The sequence below is a fragment of the Quercus robur genome, chromosome 2, assembly GCF_932294415.1.
Source record: "Quercus robur chromosome 2, dhQueRobu3.1, whole genome shotgun sequence".
In the NCBI taxonomy this organism is placed as follows: Eukaryota; Viridiplantae; Streptophyta; class Magnoliopsida; order Fagales; family Fagaceae; genus Quercus; species Quercus robur.
The window spans coordinates 47,187,402-47,209,743 of record NC_065535.1 but is presented as its reverse complement, the minus strand read 5'-3'; the positions used below and the strand labels follow the sequence as shown (position 1 = coordinate 47,209,743).

Genomic DNA, 22,342 nt, shown 5'->3' with positions numbered 1-22,342 from the left:
ATATCTTATCACTCTTTATTTTATTATTTTTGCTAAAAGAGCTCACCAAATGTAAATCTCCAAATGAAAAGAGATATTGAGCTATAAAAGACTGTCGCACGTACTAGTATTTGACTAGGAAAAAGGGAAAGCGACCAAAAATTAAAATTATATGATGCCCAAAAAGCCAAAGGCTAACTCATCAAAGTGAAATATCCAAAATTTCAGGCATCGATCTCACATTGAGATATGTTGATTCAAAAAGATCAAATGATATGTCAAACATGGAGCCAAATAAAAAGCTTCAAAGATATTGTACTCAAGTCTTTGTGGGAGGTCATATATGCATATTTCTATAATTGAGATGGATCACATTATCTAGTGCTAGTTGTGTATGTCTTGATTGAAATGATCATTGAAATTTCACATTAGGCTAAGGACTATCTCATTGTACTTGTTTAAATATGTTTTCACATGCTCAATATTTGTTGATCAATAACAAAAAGATTTTTGAGTGTTTTAGTTGTTTTTGGAAAGTATTTTGTTTTTACAAAAATTGTCAAAAATTCAAAAAACTTTGTTGCCCTGTTCTGGCGACTCAGTCGCGGGTAGAACCAGTCACATGCCCTAGTCACGAGCCCATATAGAGACTTTTCACGATTCACTAGCGACTCATTGGCGGGTAAATGCTTCAGTCGTGAAAAAGACTTAGAATATTTTTCAAAAATCTGGTTTTTTCATGCTTTTCACGGCTCAGGTTGGCGACTTGTTTGCGGATGGAAGGTCTAGTCGCAAGGGGTACACAGAAATTTTTGTGGCTTAGTTTGCGACTCTCTCGCGAGTGGAACTTCCAATCGCAAAAACTACTTAGAAAATTTTTCAAAAGTTTTTTTTTAAGTGTTCTGGCAGCTGGCCTTGGCGACTTTCACGCGACTTGATTCAGTCGCAAAAATCGCGTGTTTTGTGGAAAAATGGTTAGTTTTTAAACCTTTTCAATTTTCCCTTGAACATTTTTTACTGTTCATCTTCTTCCTTACCTGAAACACTCTCAAACTCACCGTGTCACTCTCGAACAAACCTCCATTTTTGCTTCATTTCAACCTCAAATCTTCAAGAGAAAGGTATGGGTTTTCTCTCTCTCACTTAATATTTCATGTTTGAGCTTTGTTTTCTTGGATTTGTGAGTCGTTATTGAGTTTTGTGATATTTGTGGTAGAAGACAAATTCAAATTCGTTTTCCTATCTGGATTACTATTCTTCCCACAAGGTTTCTCTCACGATTCCTACAACCTAGAGGATTATTCAAGGCACACTCAAATTCAGATTTTCAAGCACTAATGAAAAGAGAAAAGCAAGACAATATATAAAATTTCCATGAGTTGTAAAATAAGTACATGTCCCTAAATAAAAGCAGAAATGTAAAAGCGATGTTCTTAAATGCAACCAAATGTCTCAAATAAGAAATAAAGTGCGGAAATACATGCTAATAAAAATAGGAAATATGTTGTGTGTCTGTGTGTTTGTTTGTCTACAAGATCCTGGAAACACCTCTTCCTCTACTAGTAGCTGGGAGTGGTCTCTAAATCGCCACCATCATCATCATCATCACCATCTGGGTGGGAAAACACTCCAGGACCATAGATCTACCTAGAGTACTTGGTCTCCTCTAGCTAAAGAATCCCGGCTAGCTAGACAAGCTCCTTACGCTCCTCTACAGTGGGCTGAAAATTGAGAAGAGAAAAGTGTTAGAACAAGTGTTGAGAGATGCAAGGAAAGAAAGGAACCACTCGTGTATCGTCGAAAAAGGGATAACCCATGACATTTGAGTCATGCCCCATAGGACGTTCCTGAGCAAAGCCATTAAGGCCATAGGCAAAGATTGACCAAGGTAGACGGGTAGGGTTAACAGTTTCACCAATAGTAGGGCCAACCTAACATAAGCATTATACTTGAGTGTCACTATATGCAGAAATGCAAGAAAGGAATAAAGGAAAGTAAAGAGAAAAATTTGCTTACCTCCACAATGAGGGAAGGCATGAGATGAGTCTTGCTAAACTCATCATAGTCTAGATCATCCACAAGCCACTCGGCATAGGGAATGCCATTCCTTCACAGTTGGTACTTGGCATCCATCATGGAGAGTGGGGCAAGCATGAACTATGGAGGGTCCATTTCTCAATGCCTTTTGTCTATGTATGCTTGCAAGATACTTTTTGGTTCATGAGACCTATTGTGTAGATTCTGCAGTGCATCCTCGCCTACTAGCTGGTAGCACACCCTTTCCGCCAAGTAGAGGACCCTCAAACTAGCACCCTCTAGTGGCTGGGTGATCTTGGAAGTGATGATGGCAGCTGCCTCTAAGTTTGGGTCTGCAATAGGAGGAAGACCAGCCCATGGACTCCAAACAACCTATGACAACACACAGGGTTAGAAGAAGAGTCCTAGGAAACTTGCAAAAGAAAATGATAAGAGAAAATGGGATCTTCACTCACCTCACCTTAAGAGAGCCCATCAAAGTGAGCCTTATCCAAGGGAAGCTCTTCAAATCCACCTCAACCCCACAAGCAATAAGTCTATATGTTACGACCCAACGTTGAAAAAAGGAAACACAATTTGCAAGATAGTAGTTTGCAAGATGAGCAAGTACAGTTTGCAAGATTACAGTTTGCAAGAAAAGTAAGTATAGTTTGCAAGGTATGGATGTGAATGTAGATGCAGTTTGTGAGATAAAGGTTGAATACAGTTTACAAGAACACGAGGTACAATTTTGTTAAGCCTAGATGACATATGGATGAACACAATTGCAAGAATTAGAGGTACATACTTATAAGGGATCGTAAAGGGGAAAATAAAAGAAAACCAACCTCAAGAGCTTCCAAGGCCCCACTAGTTGATGTAAAGTCCTACAGCTGAGCGTGTCTAAGAAAGAGTAAAGGTAGGCAAGGCAAACCTAACCATAGTTGGCCCCCCGAGCATCCTCAAAATCGTGGAAGAGGGTCATCCACCTCAAGGAGACCGTTTACCCTCCATTGGTAAAAATGTATGCCACCAATATGTACAATAGGAATGCCCTAGCCATCTGGGCACATTTCTCAGGTGTCACCTATGGAAAAGGCTTGTAATCCATCTCAATGTCACAATAACGGATCGTATCCATCGTGTACCCCCAACAACTCTATGCCCAATTGCACACTCGACTCGCCCTCCAGATTAATGATTGCCCCATCATATCTAAAGCCGATCATCTGATGGAAGTCGTGGGGAGTCACTGTCATCTCCTGATCAGCAATGTGAAAGTTATGGGTAGTGTTCCACCACCTTTCTGCCAAAGACTGCACCTGAATAGCACTAGCATGACTCTCCAGCAGTAGGCAGATGATGGGCTCGAAGCTCATTACACGTATATAGGCCTTTGTGTCATTAGTTAAGGCCTTATACCATGAAGCAATGCAATTGGTGCTTCCCCTACTTGAGAATGGAGGCAAGATCTACAAAAAAGATGAAAAGATAACATTAGAATGATAGTCGGATGAGAAAACAAGTGAAGAAGGAGATAAAATAGTTAAATAAGGTGTGTACGTAGGTCCGTGTATGCATATGTAGGGATGCTACATGTGTACACGGGTCAGATCATGCGTTTGTGGGAACTGAAGAACATGAATGCATATGCATGAATGCAAGCTGCATACGCAGGAATCAAGTATGCGTACGCATGAATACAAGCTACTTATGAAAGCCCGATACATGCGCATGCATGAACGTAGACAAATAGTGTTCTTCGACATTTTTGACCACCTTTTGATCAAAACTCATCCTAAACATGTTCCTACCTCTCCTAAGGTATCAGGTTTTCATCTAAACCCATCCTACAACAAAACCCAAGCATTTACATGTCCCAAAACAAATTAAAATGGAAGATCAGAGCAAAACTCAAAAATGAGAAAAGTTTGAAAAACTTACCAATCCAGCACTTGCATTCTCTAAAAGATGATCTTGTAGCCTGTAGATCAGTGGAAGAGACTCGTTTAGCCTTACAACCCCATTCCAGTGGGTGAGGTTAAACATATCACCAAAAGGTCTTCTTGGACTTGGGTGCCATTGAAGAAGATGAGAGAGTTTGGGAGAGAATGAGATTTTAGAGATTGTGAAAGGTGCACAAATGAGAGAGAGGTAGAGGGTTTTTTGTAGGGAGAAAGATGGAAGTTAGAGAGTTAAAGAGAAAATGAAGAGATGAGAAAAATGAAGAGAAATAAGAAGAAAAAGAAACAGTTGGTAATCATTGGAAAAATATGAAGAGGCGGAAGGTACTTGGTGGCTAAACTACGTGTAGTTTAGTTTTTAAAAAAAATTACAAATATCCCCAGTGGGTACTCAAAAGGTAGGAAATGCAAAGGAAAATTCAAAAATAAATCTAAAAATTACAGAAACACCCTTAGTTGGGTAAAAGACATAAGGACTTTCAAAGCATCCCCAGTGGAATTGAAAGGATCAAGAACATCCCTTAGCAGATTAGAAATCACATGGGCAGCTCCCTCGTGAATTAAGACCATCAACCAAAACCCTAGTAAGTTACAAATACACAATTTTTCCCAAGTATCATGGAGGACACCCCCGAGGGTCCAAGGCACAAAGGTAACTCCCTCGAGTGTTGTGAAGAAAGGAATTTCCCTATGGAGTTGAGGAACCTCTCCCATGAGTAAAATCAATACCAGTTCCCTAGTGAGTTAGAAGGGAGAAGAAGAGAATTTTTCCCAAAGGACTACACACTATCAGAGGCTTCCTCATAAGTCAAAATCACCAAGACATCTCCCCCGTGGGCCACTAACACGTTCATCAGAAAAGTTATTTTCTCTAGTAGATCACACACCAAGGACTTCCTCGTGAGTTAGGAACACCAAGAACTTTTGTACATATCCTCAAGGAATTGAATATGCAGGCACAAGTTCTATACAAGTCAAAACAGAAAAGTACAGCATTTGTGCACATATCCTTTGGGAATTGAATATGCAGGCACATATCCCATACAAGTCAGAAAAAAAGAATACAAAACTTGTGCACATATTCTCCAAGAATTGAATATGTAGGCACAATGGAAGGGGTAGAGATAGAGATAGAGACCAAGGTCACCCCAAGGCCAGTATTACTCAGAGGCGTAGGCCTCCCGGAGAAGTTTGAGGTAAGAGCCCTAGATGGACACCACAAATATATATATATATATATATATATATATATATATTAAGCTTGTAAGAGCACCTTGTTTATTTGGTTGATGGTTGCGGCTGTTGGCCATGTTTGTTTTTATTTTTAAGTGACCTTAGGATACCTCTTGCTTGAAATTGGCAAAACAGGTTTTGGGATAGTGAACCTATCGTTGCTTATTTCCTGAATAACAAAGGTGAGAATTCGTACATGCGAATCCCAAGCAACTCTGCGGAGTTGCACCCCGCCTCATGTATGCGTGTTGTGTGCCGTGTGCGTGGTTTAGGCCTGAGCTGTACATCGAAACAAAATGTTTTGTCATTTATTCTTTTGATTCCATTAACAGAGCTCATGAATCAAAAGAGGGGTATCTGTAGACACCACATTTTGTACTCCTTACGACTTGAGCCCCCTTTCCCCAATAATGTTGGATTTCTAAAGGCCAAGGTTGGTTTAGGGCTTGATCAAATTGAAATTGACTTGAGGAAATTTTTTTGGAAAAATATAACTTTTTTATGAACTAAATAATTCTATTTTTGGAAAATTAAGGCCAAGAAACCTTAGGGCATGCGTACGCATACACGTGTATGCGCACACATGTCCCAAAGCTACGTGTGCATGTGTATGCATACACGGGCCTACGCACGCATGTTAGGGTTCTAGAAACTATGAAAGACAATTTTCTCAGCATTAAATGTGAGGTTTGGAATGAATCCCACATTGTCTAGAAGCTGTTCCAAACCCCTATTTTTCAACTATATAAAGTCATACATAGTAGCTTTTAAAAACACATAGAAAATCCTAAGGAAAAACACAAGATTCACTAGAAATAGTAAATCAAAGAGGGAGTTTTTTACAAAACATCCTCAAGTCAATATTTTTTTGATTAAGGCATTTTAAGATTACTAATCACTTTCTTGTTTGATTATGAATGTATTTGACTGAGGGGAATGGTCAAAATCAAGCTAAGGAGTTTTGTGTTTTTGAGGTATAAGTTCTAAACTTTCTTTCTCTTTTTGTAGCCTTTTCTTGCTTTAATCTTTTTGTTTTTTGTTTTTTTTTTTCTTGTTTAATTTAGTTATAATATGTTTGTTTAGTTTAGGGTTTTTTATTTCTTTGTTTCAAGCATGCTAGGTTGTTAGATTTTATTTCTGCTCTATTTCTATACTAGCTTTTCTGGGTTAGGGTTTAAGGTGAGTATGCGCACGTATGTCTCCTGCATGCGCATGCATGCTTTAAGTATGTGTACGCATACAACTGAGCATTGAAGAATGCTCTATGTATGCACACGCATACTTTTGCCCAAAACCCTAATTTGAACCTTTTTTGCTTCTATTTCTTTGCTTTATTTATTTAACATGCTTCTGCCTTGTCTGGTTTTATATTTGTAAGCCTCTGCTTCTCTATTTGTTTGTTGTTTGTCCTTCACATGTTAGATTAGGGTTTCTTTTCTTCTCTTTGTTTGATATGCCATGAACATGCATATGATATAACCATGCATTGATGCATAGGTGCTGTGGTGCGGTAAGGTAAGTATGGTAAGGCATGCCTTTATATGAACATGCATTTGTTTGGAGATTTGATTTTAATCTTGCCTTGATGAACATGAAAGTATTGGATATGATCATATGTTTGTTTGATCTTAACATGCCTATGTTTCTGTTTTGGATATGATATATGTTTGTTTGTTTACTGCCATGTCTATGTTCTGCCTTGACCATGATATGATGCCATATGTGATGAGATGTTTGATAGGAGCATGCTAGGGTTTGAGATGTGCTGATATTACATGATAGATGTATGTTATGGTTTTTAGGATGAAAATGCCATGTTGTATGCTTAGATGAATGCTTGTGTGTGTGTGTGTGTGTGTGTGAGAGAGAGAGAGAGAGAGAGAGAGAGAGAGAGAGAGAGAGAGAGAGAGAGAGTTTAGAATGCAATATTGAACATGCCTTTAACAAGATTAAGACGTAAGACACAATGAGTAGAAGCCGACTCACGAGTTGGGCGGTCTTGGGTGCCTAATACCTTCCCAAGTCGTACCTAAACTCCAAACTCATCCTCTGGTAGTAAGATCAGTCCTTCCACGAAGGGGCACTATATATATGGTTCCTAGACTTAAACTAGGTGGCAACTCCAACTTCCCTTCTCTGCCCCGGTCCACTCGGCCTAGGCATACTCTCCTCTTGTTGCTCCCACAGGCGTTGCTTGCGTGTTTGCTAATGTGGCTTGAAGACGTCGTCGAAAGATGTCAAAGGACATTAGCAAGGATTCTTCAACACGTGTGGAGACCGGGTTCCTAGGTTTTGGTTGTGGGAGGTTATGGAACACGTCTGTGTGGTTGGTTTCATCAAGCGAAGGCTCGTTTGGCACAGATCTGAGGTTTGATAAACATGGCTTGCTTAGCTTATGGATCTTAGACACAAGTGTGAGTGATAGCGGTCGCCTGATTCTGTGGAGTCCAGATCTGTAGGGGCAACAAGGCAAGTGGCTGTGATAGAGTTAGATCTATGTTGTGCACGTGGGAAACTTCTTGATGCGCAAAGATATTTTGTTTAATGCCAAGAACAAAGTTTGGCTTTGATACCATGTTAAATATATTAGTAGCGCGATTTGTTATACCATGTTATATATGTTAAAGTGGATGTAAAAAGAGAAGCATAGAATAGAATAGGAACACTAGGAACACCGAGAACATGAGGGTTACGTGGTTCAGCCTTGTCGACCTACGTCCACGGAGGAAACCCTTAAGGGTTACATCTTTATTATGTAAGAGTATAGTACAAAACATGTGTTACAATGAACCATAACATGGGTATATATAGGCAACAAACCCTAGACTACTAGTACAAGTAGGTATGAACTTGGGCCTATTATATTGGGCTAATATGTCTAATATAATCTCTAACAAAGTTAAGACCATGTCACTAGAGTCTGTACCAAAGTAAGGAATTCCCTTTATCAAGATGAAACGATCTCCCATGAAAACCCTAGTCACTTTAGAAACTAGAGGAGCCAAATATATTCAAAATTATATAAAAATCCGAGAAAACTATGGAGCTCAAATATTCCATGATAGTATAATATAGTTGTCGATTACAAACAATACTCACCGCCAATATCTCCTTTGGCATTATCAATTCAGTCTTCACTCTTCAGTCCTCTTATGAAGGGAATAAAATGACAAATATGACAATGTTGGGAAGCTTCAATTGATGGCACAACCATAGGTCTTGGTAGTCTTTCACTTCAATCAAATAAGCTTTTCACTATGTTGGATTTCCAAGTTCCCAATGCCATACGGACATCCACAAATTTCTTTTTTGCTGAATGGACATCCACAAATTTGAATATAACGTTTTGAATAAACATATAAAGCACAACAAAAGCTTCATTCAAGTAATTCTAGCACTAAGAGAGAGAGAGAAAACAATCAGTCATACATGATGCAGATTATTGAAACAATATACATATGAAAATACACGTGAAATCATGAATTTATAGTGTGAGTTTGGATTGCAATGAAATCCACCATGTCTGCGGTTGTGTTTTAAATATGTGGGTTCCGTGTACTGTTCATGGAATTCGCAAGTATTTTTTTCAACAAATTTTTCTTTAAAATTGGATCCCATGGCATTATTCACATATTTAAAAATTATTTTGTTACAGTGTTTTCAGTTTTCAGCAATAAGCAGTATCCAAATAGACCCATATACACATCACTCCATGTACCATGGCAACACTTAATTTACACCAAAGCTTTATTTAAACTATTTACAACATAAGAAAAACACAAATCTATGCACTGAACTAGGTTGAGACTTTCCTTGATGCGATCGAGGCTGACTTGATATATAGCTGCAATGTTTGATACCACAAAATCGTTAGATAATTAGAAATTGAAGAAAAAGTTATTGTTACTAAGCAATGTTTCTCTCAAATCTTTAGGTACTACAATTTTTTTTGTAAACTTGGAACAATATTTTCCACTCCGAACATAAAATTGTATGATGTACGTTCCTTCTACACTTCTATTAATCAGTACATACATGAGCTTAGCTAGCTAATGAAGGTTTTGTGCAATCAGAACAAAGCATATAGACAATTTAAAACCGGACAGTGTGGTGCACTATGCTGAAGAACCATACTGATAAAACCTGTTTTCTCATACATTTAATATTCCAAAAGTTATATTTGATTTTCTCTCTACCCTTTTATTTTCTCTAGACTCTTTCATTTCATATCTTACCCTCTTTTTCAAAAAAAAAAAAAAAAAAAAAATCTGTATTAAATTGGGAATGAGAAAAAAATTAGAAAATGTCACACACATCAATTATCATCAATATCAATATATATACAAAAGCAGAGACCTCATATGGAAAAGTATAAGATTCTACCAAGTGGCGCATTTTATGCAAAAAGAATTGAAATATTCTCAAGTTAAGAACAAATTAAATATAGACTTTTTGTTTCATTTGGTTCAATGGTTCAAAACTTTTCTAATTAAAAAATAAATATTCTTTGTATCTTTAGTTCAATGTTTCAAGACTTTTCATCCCTCACACATACCACAAACCTCTTTGCATTTTAATTCACTATTTTCACTCCTTGCACTTCTATCCCTTTATATATAATTACCCATAACCCTTCAGACCATCCTATGTCAAATACACAGACCAAAAAACGATGTCATTTACCTTCAATCTTTCGAGCCCTAACATTGTTGTTTTATCTAATCCTACCTCGTATGAGTTGACTACAACCAAGGAAGGGGGATTTGCATTTTATATTAAATGACAACGACAATTACAATTCTGATGTTAAGGTCGAACGTTGTGGATTTATGGGTTTTGTAAATAATGTGATTGACTATAGGTGTTTAGAATATGTATTTTGTTTTAGAATTAAGGAGAAAGAGAATGACAAATTTTACATCAACTTTTATTCTATAATATTCCTCCAAAGTTTTTTTTTTTTTTTTTTTTTTTTTTTTTTTTTTTTTTTTTTTTTCTCAACACTTCAATTGAATAATTATAATGGATATGTGTGTACAATTTATAATTGTTACTTTTTATGATGAACTCATTACAAATAAAGTTCTATAACAATTATGCTATAATAATTATACAATATTCTTCAAAACCATCTTACATAAAAAATTACAACATTATCCGTGCATCGCATGAGCAAATTACTAGTTAATCATTAATTGCATCCATTCTTGATTAATTATATGTACTACTTTAAAAAAAAAAAAAAAATTACTCACTAAAAAAATATTTTTCTATTTAGACCATGACTTTTAAGTGAGGTTTGTGGTGAACATTTTGTGTATGTAGGTGTGTTTGTTTCTCAAAAAAAAAAAAAAAAAAAAAAAAATCAATTAGTTATCAACATTAAATGTTCAACAAAAGAAAGAAGAAGAAACTTGATGAGATTAAAAGATAGAGCCTAAATAAAAGAAGAAAAAAAGAATAAACCCTTACCTAATAATTCAAACAATTTTAAGAAGAGGAACATGTGCTATCTTGGGCCAATCCTTGCCAACATCTCGCTTGCAATTTCTTCTCAATTGAAGACAATATCCAATCTCTAGTTCTTTTAGGGAAGTGAGGCAATCCATTCTCTCAGGCAAAGATGATAATTTTGGGCAGGCCCAAATCACAAGTTTTCGAAGGGAAATGAGATATGGGAACCACTCTGGTAATGCCTCCAAGTTCTCAAAAAAATGAATAATTAAGACCTGTAATGTGTTGCCAAATCTTATAAGCCATTGGGGCAGAGCCACTAGTTGTGGCAAAGAGCCAATTCGAAGTGATCGAAGGCTCGTTGGGTAGTCTTCCCCTTCCATCAAATTAAGCTTTCCACAATCAAAGATTATGAGGCTTTCTAACTCAATTAGATATTTCAGACCACGTGGCAAAGACATCAAGCTTTCACAAGACGTGAACTCCAACCTACGTAGAGATGTGAGGCATTGAATCCCTTCAGGTAAAGACTCCAATTTGAGACATTTGTAGAAGATCATAGTTCGAAGAGAATATAGACACTCAATTCCATTTTCTAGCAAACGTGATTGTTTTGTGGTTATCCACAAATATCTGAGACTGATCATCTTCCTTATATCTCTTGGCAACTCTTCAAGCCCTCCACATCCATCAAGTATCAAAGTTTCCAAATTTTGCATGTCACAAATGGAGTTGGGCAATTTTTTGATCTGCTTATTACGCCTTAAGCGAAGATACCTCAAATGCTTCAAACTACCAATGGAGCTTGGCAACACCTCAAACCTTAAAAACCTCAAATCTAGCAACCGCAGGTACTTAAATCTTGAAATGCATGTTTTAAAAAAGGATTCATTAACATTAATAGGGTCTACATCTTCATTTCGGAAAATAATCGTTCGTGCACCATTGTTCAACTTGTGTAAAAATGTTGTCAGTTCATCAGCACCCAAATTATAGTCCAAAATCGACACATGCCTAACCTTCTCATAATTTTTCCGGTTATCAGTGTTTTCAACTAAGCAATGATCACTTTGTGCAACATATAATGAAAGATCATGAACTAAATCATGCATTTTAAAGATATAACAGTAACCAAAATCACTAAATTCTTGAAAGAGAGATCTTGAAAATAACTCTTTTACATATTGTAGGCCAATATCTTCCAATTCTTGAGGATTTTTGTTGGAGTTATGGAGAAGACCATTAGCCATCCAAGATTGAATCAACTCGTCACTAAAATAGATATGATCCTTTGGATATAACGAGCAATAAGCAAAACATTGTTTTAAGCTTGATGGCAATTGATCGTAACTCAATCTTAAGGCAGGTAAAATATCATTTTCCTTTTGCTCCAATTTCCATATTTCATTATCCCTAATAAAAATCCAATCACGATCATCAAATTTTGAATAAAGTAAGCCTCCTAAAGTTTTTACAGCTAAAGGAACGCCTTTACTTTTTGTCACGATTTCTTTTCCAATCTTAATTAGTGTTGGATATTGTTGCTTCTCTCCTTCCTTGAATGCCCACATTAAGAATAAGGACAGGCAATCGTCCTCCGAAAGACCTTTCAAGTTGTGGATGGGTCCAGAAGCCATCATTAAGGCAACTTCTTGAATCCGTGTAGTGACAACAATTTTACTCCTTTTGGCACCTCCTATTAACAAATTCTTTAGATCAATCCATTTACTACGATCATCATTCCAAACATCATCCAACACGATGAAGAAGTTTTTCTCGTTCAATGTGTTTCGTAAACTGACTTGCACTTCATCCATAGTCATGTTTTCACTAATTCTACCACCTGCGCATTTAAGGATTTCTTTTGCCAGTTTTAAAATATTAAAGTCGTCTGACACACATACCCATATTCTAGTGTCAAAATTTCTAGCAATCCTTTCATCATTATACACCCACTGAGCAAGTGTTGTCTTGCCCATCCCTCCGATGCCCACTATAGCAATCACAAATGCATTATTATCTTCATTTGGGCGCATCAAAAGATCCACTATCTTTTGCTTATCATCAGCCCTCCCAATAACATTAGAATCACAAAGAAAGGAATGGGTCATCTCCCTCTCCCTGTGCCCAATACTCTTATCATCAAGTCGCTCATTAAGATAAAACTGAGCTCTAACCTTTGCTATCTCTTCTAACCTCTCTATGATCTTTTTGATTCTATGACCCATTTTAAAACGAAAGCCAAGAGGGTTAAAAGAAGAATGCAAAACAGAGTGAAGTACCTGTTCGCTTGTGTTTCCATATGTTTCCACCACTTTCCTTCGTAGATCTTCACACTCGAATTCATCCAGCACATCAATGGCATCATAAAAGACATCTTTGAGTTGCTCTAGCCAAACACTTAGGGCTCGATTTCTGACTTGCTTCTCCTCGGCATCCATCAACACGGCTTGAATGGTGGACATGGTGAGCTGAAACTTTGTCAGATTGCTTGCAATGTCCTGTGACATGCAAATTTCTTGGTAAGCAAGGGATCCTAGCTTCTTGATGACATTTTCTGCAATGGATAAGGCCAACTCCGTCATCTCCTGCTTCTGTTGCGGAGGAAAAAAGAGAATGTTGGTTTTGTTATTTTTGCAGCGGTGTGAAGTATGAATTTATGTCACAACGTTTATTTGCTCTTAGTTTGTTGGTTACCCTTGTCGGTCAAAGTCATCGCTTCCAAAGAAGGGCCAGTTTGTTATCATGTGGGAGTGGTTGAGAATTGAAACACCAGATGAAAAAAATTGCAGGTGTATTAAAATGTCAATTTAATATTAATAGTCTTTTTTGTTTTCCTTTCTATATGAGTATGCACTACTCTCGGTACATAAGAAAACAAGACTTCTTTGCTCAAAAAAAGAAAAAGAAAACTAGACTTCAAGTCTTCAAGTCTTCGGCAATTATTTTTTATTTTTTATTTTTTTTAATATGAGAATTTGCACTACTTTTGGTACATAAGACTTCATCAAGTCTTCAACACATTTCTTCTTTTGTTTTTCACTACTTTTTCTTTTTCTTTTTTTGAGAGCGACCGAGCTTAGCTTTACCATCTTCTATAGTCACCACGAGGAAAGACCTTATGGAGTGAAGGCAAGTAGCTACTACCAACCGGATCATCAGACCTTTCTTTGGGGATCAGAAAGAGGAAATCTGATCTAATAGTACTCTTTCTAATAGGAGTTCCATACCGAACAGGACCAAATCTTGCTCATAGCGGACTTGGGCCAAGGATCACTAGCCACAAGCCCGTCCTATAAACCCAGGTGGGCCAAGTTGAATTACCCAAGGCATGACATTCACCACGGCATCCGATCAGATCTCCTATGTCTACCGAGGAGTAATGCCTTGGGGAAGTCTACCAGCTAAGCACAAGATTCAGCGTCAGATTCAAATAACAAGGAAATTATGCCAACAACAAAACAATGGACTCCACCTCTAACATGGGATTAGATATGTTGGAACAGTATTTTAAACTCAAAAGACCACCCAGTCATTGTGGGTGAAGGCACCACATGCCAATGGAATATTCTCTCATCATTTTGGGTTCACTAACGAAAGAATATTAAAAGGAGAGAAGGGGTTGGGCCCAGAGGTTGGAACATTTTTTGGGAGAGAGAAAGACAGAGAAATCATCAATCATTATTGGGGAAAGGTGATCCAACTCGAAACACCTAAAGGATACCTCAGTCCCCTGAATCCATCCTCGAGCAACAACACTTTTAGCTATCAACCATCTCACAACAAGGTTTATTCATCAACCATTAACCAAATTGTTAGGTTTTGAGTTTGTAATGTTGGCAAACCATGACAAAAAGTAAGTCTCATTGGTTTAGAATAATGTACTTTCAAGTCCAAGACAAAAAACTCAAGTTCGGGATAATAAAAAATGAGTAACAATCTGTTTCGTTTGATTGGTACTCGATTGGTACTCGATCAATCGAAAGTCGCATATCAACAAAAAATTAGTAAACATAAAAAGCCCATAACTTGACCGTTTGAAACCCAAATCACAAGCCATTTTTTCTAGTATTTAAAGGAAATTATAAGCTAACTCTAGAGAGGATTTTCAAAGTTTTTTTAGAGAGATTAGAGTGCATCTTGTGCCTCTTTTGTAGATCTAGGGTTTTGTACCCAAAAGCTCTCTAAAGTCTTCTACTGGTGTTATTTATTGAAGAATCTCAAGATCCGGTATTATAGAAGTTGCTACATACAAAATCAATGTCTAAGGAGATCCAAAACCTTTGAGTGGAGTCTCAAAGTCATAAGTGTGGGAGTTTATGTTGCAAAGGCTTAATAGAGAAGGAGACCGTAGATTCGAAGCCTGCACATGGTCATGTCAGTAAGTTCTACATGTGGTAGTAATAGGATGTTAGTGGTCTAAATCTTATTGTAAACTTTGATTCTCTATAGTGGATTTGCTTTTTACCTTGAAGATAGCTTGTTAAATCCTCCCCAGGTTTTTTATCAGTTTGGTTTTCCTAGGTCATCATATCGTTGTATTATTTACTTTTCCGCTGCTTTAGATGATATGACTTTATTATTTTAACCTAGATCTAAATAACAGACCTAAGTATTCACTTGGTTAATTAATTAGGTTAAACAATCTAGTTTACAGGAGTCTAAAAACCTAACACAAATTTCACTTTGGACCTCCTATTGTGGGCTACACCCTTAAACAACATATAAATTAATTGAGGATCCAGGCCCAATGATTTGGATATCGTCGTAGGTTAGTCGACCACATTGACAATGTGCGAAAATAGAATCTACTTATTTCAAAATGAATAAATAGGATTTTAGGAACTCTAACACGTATTTGGCTTATTTGTTGTCAACTTATTGGCTTAAAGGCATGACAAGAAGTAACTGAAAGTTCAAATATGTGTATAAACACCCTTGAACGTTTAGACCCCCAAATTACAACTTAACCAATTCAAGCATTATGTCAAACAATAAGTGTGCGGAAAATTAACATAAGCTATAATATGAAATTGGAAAAACTATCTAAGCCAAATTAAAATCACAACCCACAGCAGATAATAAAAGGCAAAGATAAAAGGGAAGGAAGATGCAAATACAAAGACAACATGCGATGTGTTATCGAAGAGGAAACCGAAGCCCTCGGCGTAAAACCTCTCCGCGGTCCTCCAAGCGGTAAACAATCCACTAGAAAATGTAGTTGGGATACATGGACAGCAATAGACCCTCCAAGCCTAATCTACCCAGTGCACCTAAGCCCTTTAAGCTTCTTGCTCCAACGAGGTTGCGCCGAACCTTTTTCTTTTCTAACTTCCCAGATTCCGCTACTAGATCGTAGCATTAACCAATGTAGATTGGTTCCTTCCTAACTGCTTCCCAGAAATCCAAACAGCCCTCTCACAGTGATGAATATGGTGAGAACAAGGTTTGGTAAAATGCCTCTCAAGGATTTGACAATGGAGAGGAAGAGAGTTGAGGAATTTGAAGAGACTCTAATGTATTGATTGTGGGTGAATCAATCTTATTTTTCTTTAGGGTTTCTCTTTTAAAATTCTCTCTGGAAGCTCTCTTACATTTGTGGGTAAAAGGGGTATTTATACTGGAGTGAGAGAGGAATGTGAAACGTCAGGATTTACAAAATAGGAGTGGCTCGCGGCTTGACCTCGCAACTTGACTGAGTCGCGAGATCCAGTCGCGAGATAACCATATGGCCAGTTGTCCTGTTTTGTCCTGTAGTGCTCCAGCTAGCATGACTGTTCACCTTCTGGCGTGCTTGACACGTGTGTTGCGTTTGGCAGCTTGCAGCCGCGAGTCACCCGCGAGGCCAAGCCGCGAGTCTCTATTTTCTTGCACACTCTTGAGCAAACTTCACTCTATCTCACTCACTACCCTTACAACAAGCCCACCTAAATACAGGGTTACTAAATGCTGAAATACAAGCAAATTTGGCACGGAATAAAGCCAATAAAATGGTTGATTAAATTCAACCTTACAGTAACTTTCATTTATTTTTATTTTTTTGGATAATTTGATAGTTGAGAGAGTGAGATTAAAACTTTGGATTTTTCTGTTGAAAACTTCAATTCAAGTGTTAAAAGACAGAAAGTAACTTCTTATTTGCCTAAAGGTAATGCAAAAAGTGATTTTACCAAATATGTTAGCAACAAATAAGCTGGAGAAACGCACAAGTTATGAGGTAACAGTATTTTAACTTTTTTAGAGTACTACTTTTACAGTTGGTTATACTCAAGGAATTAGATTTTTCTAATCACAAGGGGGACCGGAGGCTCTGAGAAGGAAAATTAAGTGATAGATGAGATTATTTGGATTAAAGATTCCCCTCCCCTGCAGTGGAAGCTCTGTACCTTTATAAGTGGAGGTTTTGGGTTCAATTGATGAAAGTTCAGGAAAATAATTTTACGTCCCAAACAACTTAATCTTAATGTAAGACTAGAAACAGGTGAAGAATGATGACAATTTCGGCCTCCGCAATTTAAGCAACTGTAAACCTCCGCAATGGAAAATTAAAGTCCAAGAATGATGACAATTTCGGCCTACCAACCATTGTTAATTTGTTACTCATTCAAAGTCATGACGTTAATACCCACAATAAACAAAGACTCAACTCAAATACAACAAAAGGTCCGTGTCTATTATGATGAGAAGTCCAACACTATGTGTATCAAATTTTTATATTGATTGCTATAACGGAATCAAGATCTCCTAATATGATAAACGGAAGTTCAGATCTCCAAGTTAGACTAGCTTTGTGACTCAAAAATTCATGATTATTTTTTATTCATTGTCAACATCTGAATTTGTTAGGATTTTAAGTCCCAATAGTGACAAAGTTAACTAATTCTTAGCCTAGTAGTTAATTAGATTAATTACATTTTAGATCTATATTGATAAACATCACAAGAACAAGGATCTCATAGACAACAATATGATGACCCAAGAAAACTAATGAAATAAACCATTTCATAGTAAAAACCTAGGGGTCTTAAACTACAATTCTTAAGGCAAACAAACCTTACTAGAATAGAATAAACGTTAAAAACAATAGACTTAATCCTTAATCTATTTCTACCTCTTGTAGTACTTATCTTCTATCCTGGATTTGTTACACATGAACATCTAGTCACAATTCCGAGAACACCTCTCAAAGATTTGGACCAGCAACTTGAATGTAAATTGAATGCAGCAACTTTACTTGATCACCAGATTGTTTGTATGAGCATAGGTCTCAGGTTAATACTTCAGAGAGTACAAAAAAACTACCTTCTGTAACCTTGAAAATGTGCTCTAGGGTTTTATTATATAATGGATTTGAAGTGCAAGTAACCCTAGATCAAATGGCTAACAAAAAATCCTTTAGTACAGTACAACACAAAAACTGATTTATCGAGTCTTTCACTACTTGAATCTCTGTTTTCTTGAGTCTTTCACGGCTTGAATCTTGTATTGTCCTTCTCTTTGACATATTTCAATACCAATCCAAAAGACAACCTAGATTCTAACTGTTACAATTGTTGACGGCTTGCCAACCTAAAACTATGGACCCAACAAAATTATACAAGAGAAGCATCCAAATAGATACTGATAATTACTAACTTACTATAATCTATCAATAAAACTGATCTTAATCCAAACTAATCTTAATCCAAACTAATCTATTCGAATAAATAAAGTATATCTCTACTATTATATATCGAATAGTAATTTTAATGAAATAGGCATGTAATGTATGCCTTAAAAGCATTGTTGTCAAAATCGCGATCTAGATCGTAAAATCACACGATTTTATGATCCTACCTTACCAAAGTTTAGGATCGCACTAGGATCGTAAAAATTGTAAGATCATGTAGGATCATATGAGACCCTACCAATCCCACCAAATGATACAAATCTTTGTTTTTTTTTTTTTTTTTGGATGAATTCTTAATTTACGCAATTATTCTATATGCAAAATTACTATCAATGTGTGTTTTTCTTTAAATCTGAAAATAGTTAGGATCATACCATCCACGATCCAATTCCACGATCCGATCCTACGATCCACCATCTCGCTTACATCCCAAGATCCTATGTAGGATCCCGATCTTGACAACCTTGCTTAAAAGAGACAAGGTTAATGGATGTTAGTTCAAATCCAAACTCAAGAGGAGTGCTCTTAAATCTCTAACGGCAAAATCTATATATATCTAAAAGTTAAAACGTAGAATTTAATGTTACTATACTCCTGATGAGCCACCTCATCAGCCACGTCATACAAATTTTTTTTTTTAAATTCCTTTATGATTTTTCTATTTTATTTTATATAAAATAATTAAATATAATTCATGGACAAACTTGTTAATGCACTTCATTACTATTCAACAGGTTACTATTCATTTGTTTCAAATGCAAATATTTGACTATTCAGCTACCCAAATTAACTTCAACTTTTCATTTTCTTCATTCTAATTTCAAGTAATTGTTAAAATTGAATAATTCATTATCTTTTTAGGTGGATATATGCACATGTTTGACTATTTATTATAAATGTTACTATTCATTAGATGTAAATGTTTGATTATATTTAACTGCCCAAATTGATTTCAACATTTATTCTTCTTTTTTCTGATTTCACGTAATTGTTAAAATTGAACTTTTCATCTTCCTATTCTAAAAACAAATAAATAAATAAATAACTCTATTTCTCTTCCTCCAACCTTTCCCCTCCCTCTTTGCCTCTTTATCTCCCTATTACTCTTTACTTTACTGTTAAACTTCCTTCATCATTTCCTCTTTCTTATATTTTGACTCTTCTCCCCCCCCCCCCCCCATCTTATTTTGTATAAATTTGATATCATTTATTCCATTCAATCCATTTTTCTTTCACACAAAAGCTGTGAGTATTCTCTCTCTCTCTCTCTTGCTTGATTTTAGTTCTTTCTTATAACTCTAATTTAGGTTGATGGTTTATTTATTTAATTTTTTTTGTGTTGTATTTTTTAAATTTCCCATCATAAATCACTCTTATATCTTTGGTTGAATTTTGGTTTAGGTTAATACGTAGTTTTTCTTCTTTTTTTTATTTTATTATTTTATTTTTTTTAATTATATCAAAACAAAATATACTTGGCTACGAATTTGAATGTGCCTACCAATGGACTTCCACCAAATAGAGATGTATTCACACTGTTTTTAGCATCATATATTTCTTTGGTAATGTGAATTTGAGAAAGAGAAAAGGGTAGGCAAAGGATGTATGTTTTTTCATAATCCCCTATGTCTCGAAGAAAGGGGAGGGCCTATTAGTCTCCCTTCTACTAGAATTCTATATAGAAAGCCTTTTACTATAAGTTCCTTGACTTTTGGTTATTTTCTAATGAAATGGAACTAAAAGTTCTCCTCTGCGTGACTAAACAGCTAGAGACAGATATACAAATAATTTTGGAGAAGGCTAATATGGCTCTTAAAAAGTACAAGATGCATACGGTTGTGGCAAATGGGCTTTTAACTCACAAAGACGAGGTTGTAGTTGTTACAAGCAATGAAAAGAGATCAATTCTCCGTTACAAGACTCAAGTTGGTGATGTTGTGGAGAATCCCCCGATTAAACTTATTGTGGAGAGATATTTAGCTTATGTTAAGAAGTTGGATTTATGATATCTAAACCTAAAATATCATCAAATGTTTGATATAACAGACATTTACCAAACATTGCTCTATGGTAGAAGGTTCTTATGATAATCATTTGGATTATCTAGTAGGCTGACTTGCCTTTGGGCAAAAACTAAAAAAGAAATAAAAAGCATATTTTGATTTCAATCAAATTGCTTATAATATAATCTCTAGGGCGGGGGTGGGGAGGGGGGGGGGGGGGGAGGGGGAGATTATAATAAACATTGTAATCCCTCTAAAGTCTATACTATGACAAAAAGTGAATAAAGTTGTTTTATTTGTAGAGTATCAAAAAAGTCAAAAAATATTCGGTGTAGTAATTTTGTATTGTTGCATCCCATGTGTTTGGTAAATTTTCTTTTAGAAATCCTATGTGTTTTTCTCAAATCTATTTGTTATTTTTATTTTGGTCATTTTATTACAAATAATTAGCTTCTCCACCAGAAAATTTTTAGTTAATTTGAACTTTCATGATAAACTTTTACTTTGCTTAGTTTATCATCTTTACTGAAAATGCCAAAAAGAGAATAAGAAAAAATATAATTTACTCTAGAGCATCATTATGCTATTAATGTTTTTATGTATAAATACTTAAGGAATTTTTACTTTTTGCATTTTATTTTATTTTATATTTCCACTTTATGATATATGATTTATTGATAATGATCTATTGCATAGTTATTTTTATTTACTTTTTCACTTAGTTTCAATTGTGAGGAAGAAAGAGATGTGGATCTATGTTTTGGAGAAAAATATACCTATATCAGTTGAATCACATACATCTGTTTAGTAATAAACAAAATATACATAGTTACAACTTGGTCTAATAGTTCTCACACTATCAATTTAAATAATAATAATAATAATAATAATTGCATTGTGTTTTTATACATATCTCATTGCATATAATACCTTACTACAAAATATATTTTGTTACACTACAAAAAACTTCTAAATCCAAAATAATCTTACTAATCTTAATCCAAACTAATTTATTTGAATAAATAAAGTGATGATGCCGAAAATAATACCACCAGTGAGTCACACGTTCCTCGTACGATCGCAAATGGCACCTGCACAACGAAAAGGAATAACCTAGCAAAGAGTACCGGTGTGGTACCAGCCAAACATCCTCCGAAGGTCAAGTTAGAACTATTCTCACTGCTCTAGAGTGCTAGAGAGGGTAAATTATGCGTACCTTGGGTCGCGAGGGTGCTTAGGTTTTTATAGTAGCGAGGGTTACCCCTCTTTCCCTCGGAGTAGAAGTCTTTTCCTTATAGGAGTTCTCTTGAGCGTATTTTTCGGGATCTTTTCCTTATAGGGATCCCTCGAATATTATCTAGCGTGGGAAGCAAGACAATTCCTTATACGTAGCGTGGGTAGCAAGTAAACTTATGCTCGATCTGTCAGCCTCAATTTACTTCCTTCAGCTTTTTGGGCGTCATCTAGTAATGCCGTCACTCTTGGAGACAGCTGATCCTATGACCGTCAGCTATCACACCGTCTGCTACGTCCGAAGGATTGCACTAAACCGTCAGTTTTATGTTCTGTGTGGCTAGGCTCTCCTTTTATCCTCATCAGTTGCCCCCTACTTTACATGCTCGACGCTTAAAACCGTCAGCATGTGGAGTTATGACTTAACCATCTTTTTGTTCTTAGAGACGAAAAAGAAAACGAATTATGAATGACTCCTCGAGCTGCGAGCTATTAAATGCAAGGTCACGTGGCGCGCAGTTGTTGGCCTCGTTCCTGGGCGCGGGCGTCGCCTCGCCTTCTATGCGTTTTCCCTCTTATATAAATACCACGCCCCTTGTTTCATTTCGCCATTTCAACCTCCCTGACTTTTCAAGAGAGAACCCGTCACCCTTACTCACGATTTGCTCCGTCAGTTGTTATCAATACCGTCACTCCCAAGGTTGTTTCATCCATTCAAGATCCATTTCACCTGTAAGTTCTTCTTCCCTTTTCTTTGCTTTTTTACTTTTGCCTAAAAATTTTTTTTATTG

At 36.2% G+C, this 22,342-nt stretch overlaps 1 protein-coding gene across 1 annotated transcript; it reads right to left on the bottom strand.

The window, feature by feature from the left end:
* Window positions 1-8,786: 8,786 nt before the first annotated feature.
* Window positions 8,787-13,584, bottom strand: LOC126713796 (putative disease resistance protein RGA3). Its single transcript, XM_050413663.1, has 2 exons — window positions 10,665-13,584; window positions 8,787-9,036 (listed from the first exon to the last, which is right to left on the bottom strand). The coding sequence occupies exon 1, from the start codon at window positions 13,229-13,231 to the stop codon at window positions 10,673-10,675; it is 2,559 nt and encodes an 852-aa protein (XP_050269620.1). The 5' UTR covers window positions 13,232-13,584; the 3' UTR covers window positions 8,787-9,036; window positions 10,665-10,672.
* Window positions 13,585-22,342: the final 8,758 nt, after the last annotated feature.